This window comes from Polypterus senegalus, chromosome 4 (assembly GCF_016835505.1).
Source record: "Polypterus senegalus isolate Bchr_013 chromosome 4, ASM1683550v1, whole genome shotgun sequence".
Classification (NCBI taxonomy): domain Eukaryota; kingdom Metazoa; phylum Chordata; class Cladistia; order Polypteriformes; family Polypteridae; genus Polypterus; species Polypterus senegalus.
In genome coordinates, this window is record NC_053157.1 from 28,922,353 (window position 1) to 28,939,814 (window position 17,462).

At 36.3% G+C, this 17,462-nt stretch overlaps 1 protein-coding gene across 1 annotated transcript in view; it reads right to left on the reverse strand.

Annotated features, from left to right (window-relative positions):
• The window catches only part of acaa2 (acetyl-CoA acyltransferase 2), a 30,195-nt gene extending 14,367 nt beyond the window's left edge, over positions 1-15,828 (reverse strand). Inside the window, exons 1-3 of the mRNA XM_039750390.1 lie at positions 15,704-15,828; positions 4,254-4,420; positions 1,914-2,042 (exon numbers count right to left, since the gene is read on the reverse strand). Of these exons, the coding sequence (XP_039606324.1) occupies positions 1,914-2,042; positions 4,254-4,420; positions 15,704-15,719 (312 nt within the window). The 5' untranslated portion in view covers positions 15,720-15,828. The remainder of the gene's footprint in view (positions 1-1,913; positions 2,043-4,253; positions 4,421-15,703) is intronic.
• Positions 15,829-17,462: the final 1,634 nt, after the last annotated feature.

Here is a 17,462-nt window from a genome sequence, read left to right on the forward strand (position 1 = left end):
TATGCAGCCTTGTCCTAGCAGCGCTGCTACCTATCATATGGTTGAGCAGTTGTTCACAGGAAGCAGTCTCCCTCTGTTCATCCCTTATATATTACTCCCAACTTAGAAAAGGAACAGGAACCATTCTGCCCAGAATGCACATCCATCCACGCTGTCTATCCATGATGGCCTACTGGCCAGGTCTGGAAACACCACTCACTCTCGTCAGGGTACCAGTCCATCCATCAAAATGTTTTATCTGGAGTGGATACAGCTAATGGGACGTCCTTCATGATTAAACATAAAGTGATGATATTATTAAGTTATACCTTTGTACCTAAGGAAGCTTTTCTTTTATAGTTTGTAAATGCATTTGTGATTGTGGTTTGTAAAAATGAGATTAGACATGAGATTTATTTTTGAAAAAGTCCTCACTGAAAAATGGTTATTACGCAATAGTCTTACCTATGATGGACTGGTATTCTGGGTTTTTTTTTTGCCATGTGCTGAATTCCAGCTGGATTAGCTATTAAGGATTGTTCTTGTACTTTAAATGATGAGTATATATGGGATACTTTAAACTTGTCAGCTGACAGAGGTCAGGTGATAGATATTTAGCTAGAATTTAGTCAAGATGAACAAGGAGTACAGTATATGCTGGGAAAGTTGAAATGAAAAGTGGAATTGCATAGTCAGGTTATTTATGAGCTTCGAGTCCCAGGGAATTAACCTGGAGCTGGATGTGTTCACAGTTTATGAACTTGAGTGATAATGTTTTGTAACATTTTCTTAATTTTGTTTTTACCAATACCTTCCCTGTGTTTTGAGAAACTGTAAAATGTCAGCGTACCTTACTAGCAGAGTTAAGGACCTCTTAATAAGTGAGCCAAAGTGTCTTGTTTATATGTTCATTGGACATATGTGTGAGCTGCGATCTTTTAAAAACCTGACACTTTTTAGACAGCCATTCTCCCTCAAAAAGTAACCGTCCTCTTCGTTTTTGATGTAGAATGTATCTGCAACTTAGAAACAGGTTGTAGAATTATATCGCTTTGTTGGTTTTAATGTGTGAGTCAAAGTTTAAAGCCAGTCATTCTTTGTCTGACTGCTACTACTGTACTGGGAGGATAGACTGTTCATATTCCTTGCCTAACTGTGGCCTCTTAAGGGCACAACTGGTTTGAAATAAGGGTCTGACAGTAAAAGAAAGCCCCAGTTAGAGAGCAGTCTGCCATTGTATCCCAATGGTTACACATGCAGAGTGCAGAATGGACAGTGAGACAGGTAAAAGGTTACAGGTAACAGTTATATAGTTGCTTTTGAAATTTCTTCCTATTCCCCATATAGAAAAGAACCTACGAGGTACATTGGTAGCTTTTGTGTTAGATGCATACCATAGGTGATCTAATAACATGATGAAACAGCACGTCACCCTGGTTTGATAAAACAGTATGTTACCCTGGTTTGGAGGTACAACACTGAAGAAGCTCTGCAAATGTCCATATCTGTCCTGAAACGAAAACACTGACATATACAGCAGTTTTTCAGCACTAAATCTTCTTTTTAGTCAAATACCCCTCTTACTTGTAGCTTCATTTCTGTTCTAAAGTTAAACAGCCATGGAAATACTTGTGAGAGCTGTCAACTGCTTTAAAGTGAGAGCTTGTATGGAAGACAGGTAACAATATAGAGAAATGGAATGTAAAAATAAAGCCAAAAATCGCAGCATACAGTATGTAATATTATATGTGTTAATGCTGAAGTTTAAACACTGGTCAATAAACAGTCATAAACGTAATGACCATACAGAAGATTTCTTGGGCCACAGTTAATTACCACCAGACTGCCCTTCTTCTTCTTCCTTAACAGCAATAAACATGTGACTGCAACCACGTTAAAATTATGTTACATCTTAATTTCTTCAAATATTTTACCTGTGCTCCGTTGATAATGGATTGAAAACCAGATCCACAGAGACGATTAACTGTGAGAGCAGGCACTGGAATTGGTATGCCAACACGTAAGCCTACGTGCCTGGCAATATAAGGTACATCTGAAGAGCTCTGAAAAAGAAAAATGGAGAGCAGTAATATAATTAGAGGTATATATATTTACAAGACATAACTATGAATAACAAACATGCCTCTATAAAATTAAAAGTATTTGTAAGTCTTTTAAACAATCTAAAAATAAAATGAAAGATGTAAACACTGAATGAGCTATTTTTTCATCATCAGGTAAATCCAAGAAAGTACCATGCAGAGGAGATAGTGATGCTCCAAGCGATTGGTAAACCAATCCAAATTGGCTGACTTTCACCACAAAAGATTCGACTTGTGATCAGTAAATTGACTGAACACAAAAACACATTTTTTGAGCATTTGCTTTTCTAAGCTTTACAGTAATTTAGTTGTAGTTCTCCTTTATGCAAGATACTACAGTAGTTGAATTAGTGCATGTCTTTTTTCGCTGTGAACCTATTTCACTTGTAAACAAAACTAGTAAACTTGTTAAACATGTTATCTTTGTATCTTCTTGATAAACACCTTATGAACATTTGACCAATCTGTGTTTTTTTTTTTAAAAAAAAAAGGTTGTACTGTTATTATAATACAGACACCAATACAGCACAAAGTATTCAACCTGTGGCACCACAATTTTGTTGTAAAACTTAAGCATAATCTCTTTTGACTTGTACTCTATATATCATACTACATAACACAGTACACTGACTTTTTGATCATTCCTATGCACTGTTTGCCTATGGACAGTGATGTTTACACAAGAAATCCTAAGATCTTTTACATTATGGATAATTTCAGTGCATAACACTTTTCATGTACTGGTCTTAAAGCTTCACTTGGCACATAACTGCCAAACCTGAATTTAAATCTGCCTAACTGAACATAACTTGGCAAATCAAAGGCAGGGGTCCTACACACTGGCTTCATGTATTGGTTCAACCAGTTTCCTAATTAGAAGCTATTTGTTTGCTACTAAAACAATATGTTTTTTGGGTTTCATTTTAATTAACCCACTTATTACAATTTGGATCCCTTAATTGTTATTTCAGTTTTAAGTAGCTGAATTTCAGTTTTAATTGTTTACTATTTTCTTAATAAGCCACTAGTTAATGATGAGATGCAAACAATCAAGGAACCATCAGCACTCCAGCTAAACTAAATCTATTTAACACTGTTTATATGCATCATGACATTTCTGTTTTAATAAAATATTGAAATATTTGAGAGAGTAAAAAAAAAAAACAAAAAAGTACATATCCTTTCTGGTCCACAAAAATGAAAATCTGTAACATTTTAAAGTTGTGGAATAATGAAAGTACTAATAGGCTGTACAATCAAACACCAATTTTCATTAACAGCAATGGTTGGTTGGAACAAAAACCTGCAGCCACTGCTGCCCTACAGGACTGTGATGGGGGGCTCCTGCTACAGGGTATCTTTTATTGACATTAATTAAATGTCAAGTTCAGATTTGTTTGATTCATTTCTATCTACATAATCTCTAGAAATTAAAAAAGTATCTCAAATTTAGCACTGGTCACAAGATGTCTTATATCTCTTCATTCAGAAAAACTAATATCTAATATCATACCCCACTGCACTATGTGCCTAAAGCTTTCTTACAACCATTACAATACCACTCTCTGAATTCCTGTCTCTTGTAATTTGGATTTTTAATTTAAAATTACACCTTTTACTTAAAACTTTTTCCATTTTACAAAAATGTATGTAATTAGTTGTATGCCTCTTATCAAGATGGACTGTGCTGAGAATACAGAAATGTTTGATTGGGTGACTACTGTGTGCAAAAAGACAACTTCCAGATGGAGGACAATGCAAAACAGTGCAACAAGTGTGCTAATTTTCTTTTAACCATCACATTAAATACTTTGTGAAAGTATATGCATTAGCACATACATTAATAGACCTAAACTTAAGAAATTATGCTATTCTGACTAGGAAGTAGTTTCTCCATCTTCTAACTATTAACTTATTCATATACAACAAATGGAATTAGAATTGACCTCTAACATTGCAGTATTATGCAGATAAAAGCAGGATCGCATAGCAGTTAGCATGGTGCATCCCATAAAATTTTAAAGAGCACTGACAGTGGTTACAGTAATAAATAAGCTCTATTTAAATATTACAGACTCATAAAATACAACAAAAAGAAGACAGTAAAAGGCAAATTGCCAAGTGCATGTACATGTGCCAGTAAAACATTCAGTATTATGTGTAAATACATACCTGCATGACATTGCCGACAATAACGCTGTCCACAATCTCTGGAGCCACATTTCCAGCAGTCAGAGCAGCTTTGGCAGCGTGTGCAGCCATATCTGTTGCACTATGAGCCTTCAACACACCGCCATATGTACCAAAAGGAATCCGCTTGGCGGCTACAATAAACACTCCTGAATGAAGAAAAATAATTTTTGGATTAATTTTACTTCTTTTAGCCATATACTTTAGTAAAGGTAGACTGATGAAACATGGAAACCGAAAATACCATTTACAAGGTAAGAATGCTAGCCTTCCACGTTACATTGCCTAATTGTCTATATCCACCTGTTCCAAAAAAGTAAAAAGCCTCCTGTATTTCAGGATATAAATTCTATCAAACACTATATTTATTCTTATTTCTCAGGAGATAATTTATGTGCATTTTAAAAATGGTGTCATTAATCAAACAACAACGAAACACAAATATTGCTGTCTAACAAAACTGCAATGTCCTTAGTGAAAATACATCAAACTAATAGTGCTAGTGCATCAGAGAGCCCATTCAAACCCTTTAATAAAAATGTATATTTAAAAAAATCTATTAAGTCTCCAATAAGCAGCAAAGTAACACATGATATCTGTTTATTTTCATGTAACCCATTATTTAAGTAGAAATGAAAGAAAAAAAAAACCAAAAGACTCACTGAAAGGAACAAATTGCTTTTTTTTAAATTTCACAATCATTTATCTGCATGATAACACACAAAGGTTTTTTTTTTTTTTGCTGTTTGATTAATGAGCAACTATTTAAGGCATTACAGAGATTATAGGTAACATCTTAATTTTATTATTATTTAAAAGCAGGCAAAGCTAAATCTTGAAAGTGATCATAATCACCTTTGAGTCAATGTGCTACTATAATCACCACTTTATGAATCCAAAAATGATACTTTAGGTCACTTGCCCCACACAGTTTGAACTGATGGCTGAGAAAAAAATGTAAATCATGAAGGACGGACATAACAAATTTACTGACTGAACAGAGGTCTAACATGACCAATGCTGGCCAACAGCAATCAACATCAAAATGTCGCTGAAACATTACTTGCATTGCATAAGCTACATATCAAGTCATCCAGTCCCAATATCTTAACATCTCATGCCAACAAAATCTGAACCACATGTATTTTATCATTGTTAAATAAATCACTTCTGGAAAATGCTCTTATGAATGGAAATAGAACGAAGGAACAGGCATAAACAAGCTTTTGAATTGTAGATGTCCCTCTCTGCCACATTCATTGGTCAGGAATCCAGCCCAGTAACAGCTTATGTATTGGCTAACACTGTACTTTCCATTTTATTATTAAAAACCATACACTGAGAGACATGTAAAACTAAATATACCCATCCATTATCCAACCTGCTATATCCTAACAACAGGGTCACGGGGGTCTGCTGGAGCCAATCCCAGACAACACAAGGCACAAGGCAGGAAACAAACCCCAGGCAGGGCGCCAGCCCACCGCAGGGCACACACACACCCACACACCAGTGACAATTTAGAAACGGCAATGCACCTAACCTGCATGTCTTTGGACTTTGGGGAGGAAACTGGAGCACTTGGAGGAAACCCATAAAGACTAAATATAAAATAATAAAATGTGTGTGTTTGGACAAAAAAAATATTTTTGGGTGGGTATTCCTTTAACTTCTTTTATTTTTCTTAAAAGCAACTGCATTTCTCTAATGGAATATAAATGTCAGTAGTACCTACCTTCAAGCTAAAGGAAACAAATGTCTCCTAAAGGTCATCATGTCCTACATATTAAAATAATCCAAAGTTCAATCTATGTTACCAATGTGTAAGAGACGTTTCATAGTTAAACGTATTCCAGGTATTTCAGACTTTCATAAATATGTATGCATTCATTTTCCATACCTACTTATCCAATAATCCTTTCTTCTAAGAAACTGTTGTGAAGTTGCGTCAATTCTGAGCCTGTTACAGTATGCAATTTTCATATTGCTTCTTCTTCCATTGGGTTTTCTTGTTATATGGTACATTTTCCTTCACTTATTGTTTTCTTGAAATGAGAATTACAGCATGTGAAATTATCCATAGCTGACTGAGGAATCTATCATTTGAGCTACAGATCCTGTTGTATTAGCTATATACCTGTATAGGTTTGTAAGGTCAATACTGTCACATGCAGAAGTTCAATGGAATTCATACTTTACTTGTTGATTAGCACATGTAACACATTGTTTGAGTTAATGCTCCCCTATAATCATTTTATCTCACAGCTACAACACAGTCATGTGGACTTGGGCTTTTAATTTATTCAACCCTGCAATCTAAAAAAATGGTTTTGTTATAAATTTATGCTGAGCTTTTTCCAAAGAAAACAATATGCAGATAAAAAAGCCAGGAGATCAGTGATAATGAAATGTTTAAAAGAAAACAAACAATAGAAGGCTAACCCTAATAACACCAAATGCCTACATGGCAGACAGATCAAGTATAACTTTCACTAGTCCACATTCAAATAAACGTGCATGCACTTGATCCACTGAAACACAAACTTCATTTATACATATTTAGCTCTTCTGTTATCTTATAGGTGTTGCAGCTTGTTTTTGCAATGCTATATAATGGATAAAGTTGTGCATAAATAAGTAATTTTAATCAAAGCTATTGTAAGTGCTAAGATTATGTGTCAGCACACAATAAAGAATTCACACAGATTCTTTCAATTTAACAGCTAAAAAAAATGCAAAATGCTTCTTCTCAAACTGACATTGGAGAGAAATCAAACTAACAACTAAGGCTGGGGCTGCCCAGCAGTGAACTGTTAGAATTGTACACAATGTCTACGTTTTTAAATGTGTTACATATTCAGTTTTTAGCATTATGCAGTATTTCATACACGCAGTATTCTTTGTATTAAAAGAATGTCCTAAAGTATACATGGTGTCTCTCCTTTTCTGGAAATGTCTGTGTAGCCAATAAGAACTCATTTATCTTGCCGTCTAAAGATGTAGTAATTGCAATGGTCATCGCCTTGAGAAAAGGTCATGTATGTAAGAAAAGAGGCTGAGGAGAAAAACATGTTAAATGTAATTTAGCAACCGCAGATCATTAACAATTTTTCAATAAACTGGCAGATTTTTTACATTTATTTGTGTTTGGCTACACTAAATTTAACACACTATGCAGTGGTTTCAGTGGTGTGGACCTGTGGTTTCTTGTAAAAGCTTTCGAAACAGAACACTAACCTACTTACTTATTTGAAAAAGCATACATTTTTGTCTACACAATTTTGTCATTCCTCTTCCAATTCTGCCTTTGAACTCCACTGAATATCTAATATTTTTTCTGCTAAATAAAATGAACAATCAACTTTAATTTACTGTACACAGTTAAGGCTGGCCTGAAACTGTAAAGGCAGAAGGTAAGATGAAGCAGTAGTATGCATTATGGTTCCAGAAAACAGTGGATAGTAGAATTAGACTTACTTCATATGTCAGTAAATAGTTAAAATTTATACTGCATAATGGCAAATTCAAACAAAACTTGCTTCCAATAGGGGATATTCTAAAAGAATATTGATTTTATGTAGTATTATGTGCATTTTATTAGTATGATCAACATAAAATATGACAAAATATTTATCGGTACACTTCACTAAGTTTAATTTTTATCCATAGCCTAATTCTCCTGGTTTGAAAACATTTCCATGCAAAAACACAGGCTTTTACTCATCTGTTCTGTTGCTTGAAACAAGTAGTTAATTTTATTTATTTACTGTTTATAATGCTGGCAAAAGTCACTCTTAATAACTAACCTGATTTAATGTTTAAATAAGACCGCAATCCCAACCCACGACCCTGTAGTTAGGATATATGAATGGATGGAAAACAAACGTTCAAATGTTCAGATACTGTATGAGGAAGCCTAAACATTAAAAGCATTGTATATGAATTTAAATACATTTCACTTTTCAAAAGACTGGCATGCAATTACTTTTGCAATCTACTGAACAATGGAAGTTTGAAAGGTGTTTTAAACTACAAAAGAAAAGTACCTGAATAAAAGGAAGGTTTCCATTCACCTTTTCAGATGTGATGTTGTAGCTCTAATTGTGAAATATGTTAATGTAAAGTTTACAATGATAGATAGATAGATAGATAGATAGATAGATAGATAGATAGATAGATAGATAGATAGATAGATATTTCCCCAAGGGGAAAGCAAGAGTAATATAAAAAATCCAATACATCATAGGAAAATTAACTCTATATAGTGTAGCAGCAATAAAAATGCATTGTACATTGCAACTTTTGCTTGGTAAAAAAAATTGGTATCAGAGTTCGCAAAAATGCTGTGCATCTTTACAAGAGTAACTATAACTACCTTACAAGGTTATTATAGCTTTATACTTTTGTCTTTTTATATTACTTTTTATTTCTATATTATTTCTGATCTTACTTGGAAATTCAGATTAGTTTTAGTTTTCCTTCATCCTGTATTTTTAGTTTTAATTTAGTATTTATTTCACAAAGAAATTTCTATTTTATTTATATATGTTTTACTTTTAGTAATTATGGTATGGTTAAAGAGCTACCAGTTTAGCTTTGTGTTACAGTCAGACAGAACTGTACACTTAACGGGTTTGGATACGAGTTTAATGTCAATGGATGCTTTCTGCACAACATGGTTTACTATCTGGTTTTGTTTTTGACTGTTAAAAACAAGCACAATTAAAACCAGATACTGAATATGAACAATGTTATAATTATTAAAATATGTTCCAAGTTATTTTTGCTAAACAAATGTGCACTGATTGTTGGCACATTTAATCTTTTTTCTTTTCTTTCCCAGAATGAACCAATTTATGATGAAATATAGGTGAATTTTAAGGTTTGAGGGTTTTTAATTCTAAACATCTACAGCACACAACATATCCTCCTTCAAGACAATGTGCTTACAATTAATGCCTACAATACTGCATTGAAAAATCTCCCATACTGGGCTTTGTCATTTTCTACCAGCCATTTTGATTTCTGATTCCATTTCAGGCACGTACAATTTATAGACATAATTTTGCCACCTGACCCTAACCTAGCCTACCCCCTAACCCTCTAATCCTAACCCTGAAAAGATATCAAAAAACATAAAGTTAAATTCTACTTTGCTCCGACAGGTGTAATCAAGAAAATCATAGGGGAATTAGGAAGAACAGGGCTCTTAGGCTTGAATCAGTGTGCAGACCCCTCCTAGCAGTATTGAGGGAAACAAAGAAAAACAAGCATGTAGTGTTAAAGTAAGAGGAGTGAGACTTGAATAGCCCAAGACAGTAAACCCTTAATGAGAAGAGTAAGAGCAGGTAATGGGAGTAAGGACAGTCACAAAATGACAGAATTAGCATCTGAGATTAGGAGCAATATATCCATCCATCCATTATCCAACCCTCTATATCCTAACTACAGGGTCACGGGGGTCTGCTGGAGTCAATCCCAACCAACACAGGGTGCAAGGCAGGAAACAAACCCAGGGCAGGGCAAGCACACACACACACACACACACACACACACACACACACGGGACAAGTTAGGATCGCCAATGCACCTAACCTGCATGTCTTTGGACTGTTGGAGGAAACCCACGCAGACACTGGGAGAACATGCAAACTTGGAAGCGAACCCAGGTCTCCTAACTGCGAGGCAGCAGCGCTACTACTGTGCCACCATGCCATCCGGAGCAATATATATATACTCAGCAAAAAAAGAAACGTCCTCTGACTTTCAACTGTTTTTACTTTCAGTAAACTTAATGTGTAAATATTTGTATGAACACTAAAAGAGTCAACACCATAAGACATAAACTAAAAATGTTTCACAATGTGTCCCTGAATGAAGGGAGGCTCAAAATCAAAAGTACCAGTCAGTATCTGGTGTGGCCACCAGCTGCTTGAAGTACTGCAGTGCATCTCCTCCTCATGGACTGGACCAGATTTGTCAGTTCTTGCTGTGAGATGTTACCCCACTCTTCCACCAAGGCACCTGCAAGTTCCTGGACATTTCTGGGGGGAATGGCCCTAGCCCTCAGCCTGCGATCCAACAGGTCCCAGACATGCTCAATGGGATTGAGATACGGGCTCTTCCACTGCGAGGATGATCAGCTGTCCTTCCTGTCTCCCTGTAGCGCTGTCTTAGGCGTCTCACAGTGCGGACATGGCAATTTGTTGCCCTAGCCACATCAGCAGTCCTCATGCCTCCCTGCAGCATGCCTAATGCACGTTCACGCAGATGAGCAGGGACCCTGGGCATCTTTCTTTGGGTGTTTTTCACAGTCGGTAGACAAGTCTCTTTAGTGTCCTGCGTTTTAGAACTGTGACCTTAAATGCCTACTTTCTGTAAGCTGTTAAGGTCTTAACGACCATTCCACAGGTGCATGTTACTTAATTGATTATGGTTAATTGAACATGCATGGAAAACATTGTTTAAACCCTTTACAATGAAGATATGTAAAGTTATTTGGATTTTTAAAACATTATTGTTGAAATACACAGTCCTGAAAAAGGGACGTTTATTTTTTTGCTGAGTATATATATATATATATATATATATATTCTTTCTTATCCAGAGCCGGATCTCAGGAAACCTGGAGCCTATCCCAGCAGCTTTGGATGCAAGGCAGGAAAAATCCCTAGACAGGGTACCAGCCTTCTGCAACAATACTATATATTATATACATTATGTATGACATGGCTGATATGAAGTACAAAAAGAGTATGATATTTCAACTATCTACTTAGAGAGAGAGAGAGAGAGTAAGACTGAAAGGAGGGAGAAAAATACTTTAAAACATAATTATGCCAATGAGTTATTTTCACAACATCAGGTATTTTAAGCTGTAAATGAACACTAAAAACTAAATAAATTAATAAATACAAAAATATGTTAGTAAGTTTAGTTTTTCAACAGTTGGCAGACTCTCTTCACCTCCCTACCTGTTGTAAAGTAGAGACATTACCAACTCAAGAATTTTATATGGTTTGTATTGCTTTTTAAAGCAAAAGTGATTGGTCAGCAACAGTATGCTAATCTTGTATGTTGACCTAGTCAGTCTCTTGATCAGTGCTGTTTAATTTTCAAAAAGGATTTCCCCTGTGCAAAGTAGTAGGTGAATTCTTGTCAACAAAACACAGACACCTGAGAAAAACTGAAAACTTACTCGCTTGTGATTTTTCTGTCCATACTGTAAAGGTTTTGTTGACCAGCACGTTCCAACTTCAGGTGTCTGAATTACATATTGATATACAAGTAGCACCAAGAAATGCAACAGTTCATCATAACAGACATCAGACTCATGCACCATGGAATTTAGCTTAGTGTGTGCTGCTGTATTAGTTGATGTGTACGTAACTGTATCTTGGGCTCAGTCAGAATTACAGCTAACATGCCATCATTTATGAACAGACTAAAATTCTGTAAAGGATTATCTGTATCTAACACTTCTCTCTTGAGCCTTGGAGATCCAGTGAACAGCAGCTTTCAAAGCAAAACCATCACCTTGGTATACTTCACTAACACTTGAACCAGAATCTATCACGCTGTCACCTTCAGCTCCTAAACAACTGTCACACAGTCAATCGTTTTCTTCGTCACACGCTTTACGTATTCAGCTTTCACTGTCACTGCAAATGCTGTGTCAACACCCGGCCTCCGTCAACAGCCGCTGTTTACTGGATGAATATTTTTCACTTGTTTTAAATGGAAATGTGGTGTGCTGGAATCGTGAACATCAGAGGAGTTTGTTTTCAGATTACCTGACTAAAATATTTATGTTTTTAAATAAAAGCCCAAGCCTCCATGCTGAAAAGAAACAAACTTAGGTGGTTCTGGATTGTAAAGCAAAACGCAGAGGATAACTGGGTGAAAGAGCATGGCATGATTAGACTGAAGAATATTAGGCTAAGAGGAAGGTCAAAGCTGATATAGATGAAGGCAGTGTCAGATATTATGAGAAGAATTGATCTTACTGCAAAAGATGCCCAGGCCCATGGAGGAAAAAGATGTGGGGACAATCAACTATCCTGGATATATCTGGAAAAATGGCAATTACCGGTACACTAGTAATGATTATCACAATGTTTCAATTAATAGCCCAAATAACACCAAAGCAGCAAGCGCTTACGCATGTTTTCACCCTTAAGCTTTTAGGTAAGCTGTATACTTGTATATAAGTATACTCGTGCAGATGGTTCCTTTTAAATGACTAAACTTGTTTCATAATTTGTTACCTTACTAGTGCCAAATTGAACACATGCTGCATATTTGGTTATTATTGGTACACCTAGTGAAAAATGTAAACACAATCGGTATCAAAAATCAGCAAACTGCTTCTCTGTTGTATAATTCACCTTTATTCATAAAAGTCCAGTATATATAGTAGGAAATAATCTTAACACTGGCTCCAATGCAATAAACAAGAGTGGACAAGGAAGGCCCACTACTGGTCTTTATGCATCAATGCAGACAAAAAAGGAATCCGCAGACAACAAAAAAGAACCTGCTTAAAAAAGGCAAAACTTTATGACAGAAAAGTCAGCAACATGGGAAAATGAAAAAAAAAGTGGAAGAAATATCCAATCTTATAGTAGAAGAGCTAAGATACATAATTTTCATAACATAACTACCATAATATTCTTAACCCAGCTTAATTCAATGTATGGTCAGGGGAGTCACAGACTAGCACTGCACACAAACCAAGTAAACATAGAGCAAAAAAACGGAGCACCAATCAATTCCCAAGCTTGCCTACTGATCCCTAGACTCACTAATGGGTTGATTTAGAACTGCTAACCCACTTTTAGAATTGTAGAAGGAAAGTGCATGAAGACACAGGAAGAATGTGCAGATTTCACACATTTTCATGAGAGAATTCCTATGTCCAGGACTTGAACCTTAGGCACGAATTCTGTGAGGTGGCATCACTACCCACTGCATCATCTATAGCTCTTTAAAATAATATCTAAATGTGCCTAAATGTCTGTGGATGCTTGTACACAGCATGCAAAGTTTTGTGTAACAAAACCCAAATGAAAAGAAAAGAGCATAGCTCTATAAAAACACACACAGCATTTCAATAGTACTCTGTAGAAACACCATTAATGAGCTATTTATCTAATATTCAATAAAGACAAATGAATAAATGAAATCAGGAGACTAATGGGAGGTGATTGAAAAGGAAGAAAATAAATAAACAATCCATTAGGACATTAGAAAATATGTGATGATAACAGACATTTTAGCCCAACAAGTGCATCCATCCTACTCATCGAGATTGTCCTAAATAAAATCATGTTCATATTTGAAGGTACCTAAAGTCCTACACTTCACTAAATTACCTGGTAATTTATTCCATGTGTCTATGGTTCTTTACATGAAGAAAACAATTCTAACAATTGTGCAAAATCTGTCCTTAATCACTTTCCAATTGTGTCCCCTTGTTCTCGTTGCAGAATTATTATAATGTATCAACTGGGATCTGCACTACTAATTCTTTTATTATTTTAAAAACTTCAATCATGATCCCTCTTAATCTCAGTTTGCTTAAACTGAAATGGTTCAGCTCCATTAATCTTTACTCAAAGATCATACCTCTTAGTCCTGGAATCAGCTTAGTTGCTCTCTTCTGGATTTTCATTTTGTCAATTTGGTGACCAAAACTGAACATAGAATTCCAGGTGAGGCCTCACTAGTGTGTGATATAACTTAAAAGAGTAACCCACCTTGACTTCAAAGCCACATACTATGATATATAACCTAACATCCCATTACCTTTCTTGATCACTTTTGTACACTGTCTAAATCTAGATAGTGAAGAGTCCACAACATCTACTGTGTCATTCTCTTGAGGTGTGCTTTCAAGTTTCATCTAGAAGACATGTCATATTATTGGACTTTTCTGGCATTTCTCAGTCACAGTCTTCTAACATAATTTTACAGAGTTGTACGCAGTCAGTGGCACGCTGCTCTGAAGGCCGGTCACACAGTCTGACATACCCAGCAACACAGTCCAACAAGTCTGACACTCACCCTGACAAAATCAAACATGTTTAATGTTGTCTTTAGTTGTATGGGCAGGGTCTGTGCGCATGAGAGCTGTTAACCAAAGACTGCTCATCCGGCAGTACAATGCATATAATGCAATCTTCTTCTTTTGGCTGCTCCCATTATGGGTTGCCGCAGTGGATCATCTTTTTCCATCTCTAACTGTCCTCTGCATCTTGCTCGGTTATACCCATCACCTGAATGTCCTCTCTCACCACATCCATAAACCTTCTCCTCTTTTCTGGCAGCTCTATCCTTAGCATGCTTTTCTCATTATACCCAGCATCTTTCCTCTGCACACATCCAAACCAACACAATCTCACCTCTCTAGCTTTGCCCCCAAACTATCCAACCTGTGCTGACCATCTAATGTGCTTATTTCTAATCCTATCCATCCTTGTCACACCAAATGCAATGATGAGGAATAAAGAATGTGCGTGTTTTGGACCTCACAAACAGATGTGTCATGTTTTATGTACCACAAAAGAAAAAAAGGGGGCAGAGATTGTGACTGAACTTGCCAGGTAGCATGTTACTGGGTGTCAGAAGAAGGGTTGAGCATGATTGTGCTGGAAAATCAGCACATGGTCACTCAATTTGGCATACCCTGCGATTTTCAGTCATATAAATTGGCATGATCCAGCAATGGCATCAGCAACTGAATCAGTCAGTAAGTTTGGCACACCCTACAACTTAGAAGTCCTGAAATGTGTACTGTCAAGTGTCATTTTGCTGACATATCAGATTTTGCAGTATATAAAAAAAACACATGGTACCTGATTTGACGAAAAGAAAAGGTGGAAAAATGTGAAGATGTCCTACATAATAATTACCTTTGGCTGCAACAAGGAAGAATCCTAATATATTTTCATATGTGCTTAACAGCCAGCCGGATGTTCTTGCTTGCAATTAAAAATAATCTACCATTCCTTATACAAGCGATCTGATCTTTTAAAAAACAATTCTCACTCCTGCGTAATATAATTAGCTTAGTTCCACAAAGTTGAAACGAATGTACTTAATGGAAGTACGTTCTTTACCTTGCTATTTATTTTCTGATCCTGTGCTTCCAAGACAATTTATGCCAACATCACATTAATTAGTATCGGACAGGACGGTACACTAATTCATTATTTTGCAACCTTAAAGAGAATTTTACTTTTGAACATACAGAAAGAGAAACGCGGACAAGCTCCTCTTGGCACTTTGCTTCAGCTGATGTCCCCGCTTCACGAAGAACAACAGCTGAGCTGAATGTGCGTAAGCCCTTCCACCACGAACCGATCTCTGCAAAGGTGCGGTGTAACAAACCACGTCAGACAGCACAGTAAAAACGGCAAATACATAATTACCTCTTACGAGTGACATTATGCACCACAGCACCGTACGCTGCTCGACAACTGGAGGTCACGCCGCTCTATCAAGAATGTGACGATTTTACTCAGACTTCCTAAACCGGAAGTTGAAGGGAAAGGGGGCTGAGTGGGCGGAGACTCGAGAGACGGACAGTTACGAAGTTCTGGCAGCTACTGGACGTGACATGAAAACAGCCGCCTCGTAAACCAATTCTGTACCTTTACTTTATTACGCCAAACAATAAAGCTAAAGAAAATTGTCTTCCCTTAAACAAACTAGTTTAATACATTTATATGGGCATCTTCATTATCTTACGTGTATAATCATGCTTCTATAAAACAGTTAACTCCATTAGATTTGCAACTTAAACTCAGAGTCTAAAAGAGTAAGCCAAAACTTTGCACGTGACGACTGCAAATATTAAGTGATGCTAACTAATTACTAATAAAAAACAAACACGAACTTATTTCTTACCACTGACTGCTGTATTCTGTACAGAAGCTTCGTGTCGATCTCAGGTTGCTCTGAAATAGCGCTGACCTGCCCAGTGAAGAGGACAGGCAGGCAGGCGACATGTAACGTTTTAACCTGCTGGGGTTCTTTGTCAGAAAGTCACTGCACTATAAAGTGCTTTACAAGAATACTGTTGTTTTAGCTCTTCAACCAATAAACCTGAGGTTCCGGCCTCTAAAAATTGTAAAACCATTCTACTGTTTGGCTTTAATTGAACTCTGAACGTGCTTTTTCCATATGATTCATGTATTTCTGACCCAAGTAATAAAAAAAAATGTATGCTGTGCAATGGTTTATCTTTGAAGGTTCAGTGCCTGGGAACTGAAAGAAAGATTTTATTTAATCAAGGTCAGGAAAATTATGCATGAACAGATAGCAATGGTAGGTTACATTACCTGTAAATATTGAAAGCGAAGAGTGAATGTCACTGAATGTACGACAGGTACATTCCACTGGAACACTCAGTCAGATCCAAATGAACATTAAACAAAAAAAAAAAATATATATATATATATATATATATATATATATATATATATACAGACGTTGGATATAAATTTCCTTTACTACAATACTAGCATGTATACTTATCTTGCTCACCTTGAAGAACCTCACCCCACCACTATTCTCACTTAGAGGATGTGTTCAATACTTATTAAAGATATGGCAGGATCTAATCAATATAATCTTAGAATAAGCTTCCATTTCGGGGAAAAGGATACCATTCTTGTGGTGGGCTGGTGCCCTGCCCGGGGTTTGTTTCCTGCCTTGCGTCCTGTGCTGACTGGGATTGGCTCCAGCAGATCCCCGTGACCCTGTAGTTAGGATATAGCAGGTTAGATAATGGACGGATGGATACCATTCTTTTCTTGCTCACTTTATAAAGTAGCTTCAGTTGTTTAATTCTAACTCATTCTCTTGGGTGGAGGTCACATTTTGCTATGATTTGTTAAATTTGACTTGACTGTATGGAATGTTATCTGTTTCTAATTAAAATCAATAAAAATATATCAAAAAATTGAGTGGACTAAAGTGGAAACTGAAATAAACCCAGTTCTCATGTGTGTTTGAGGTCTGTGCAGGCACTGTAGCCTTCAATGGACTTCAGTAGGTCGGTTCTAAAACTTTTTTATTTAATTTCAGGGTTGAAGGAGCCATAGACTATCTCAGCAGAATTAAGAAATTGAAAGAAGGCCTGGGCAGCACTCTAGTCCATTACAGTGTCCACCAATGTTCCCTCTA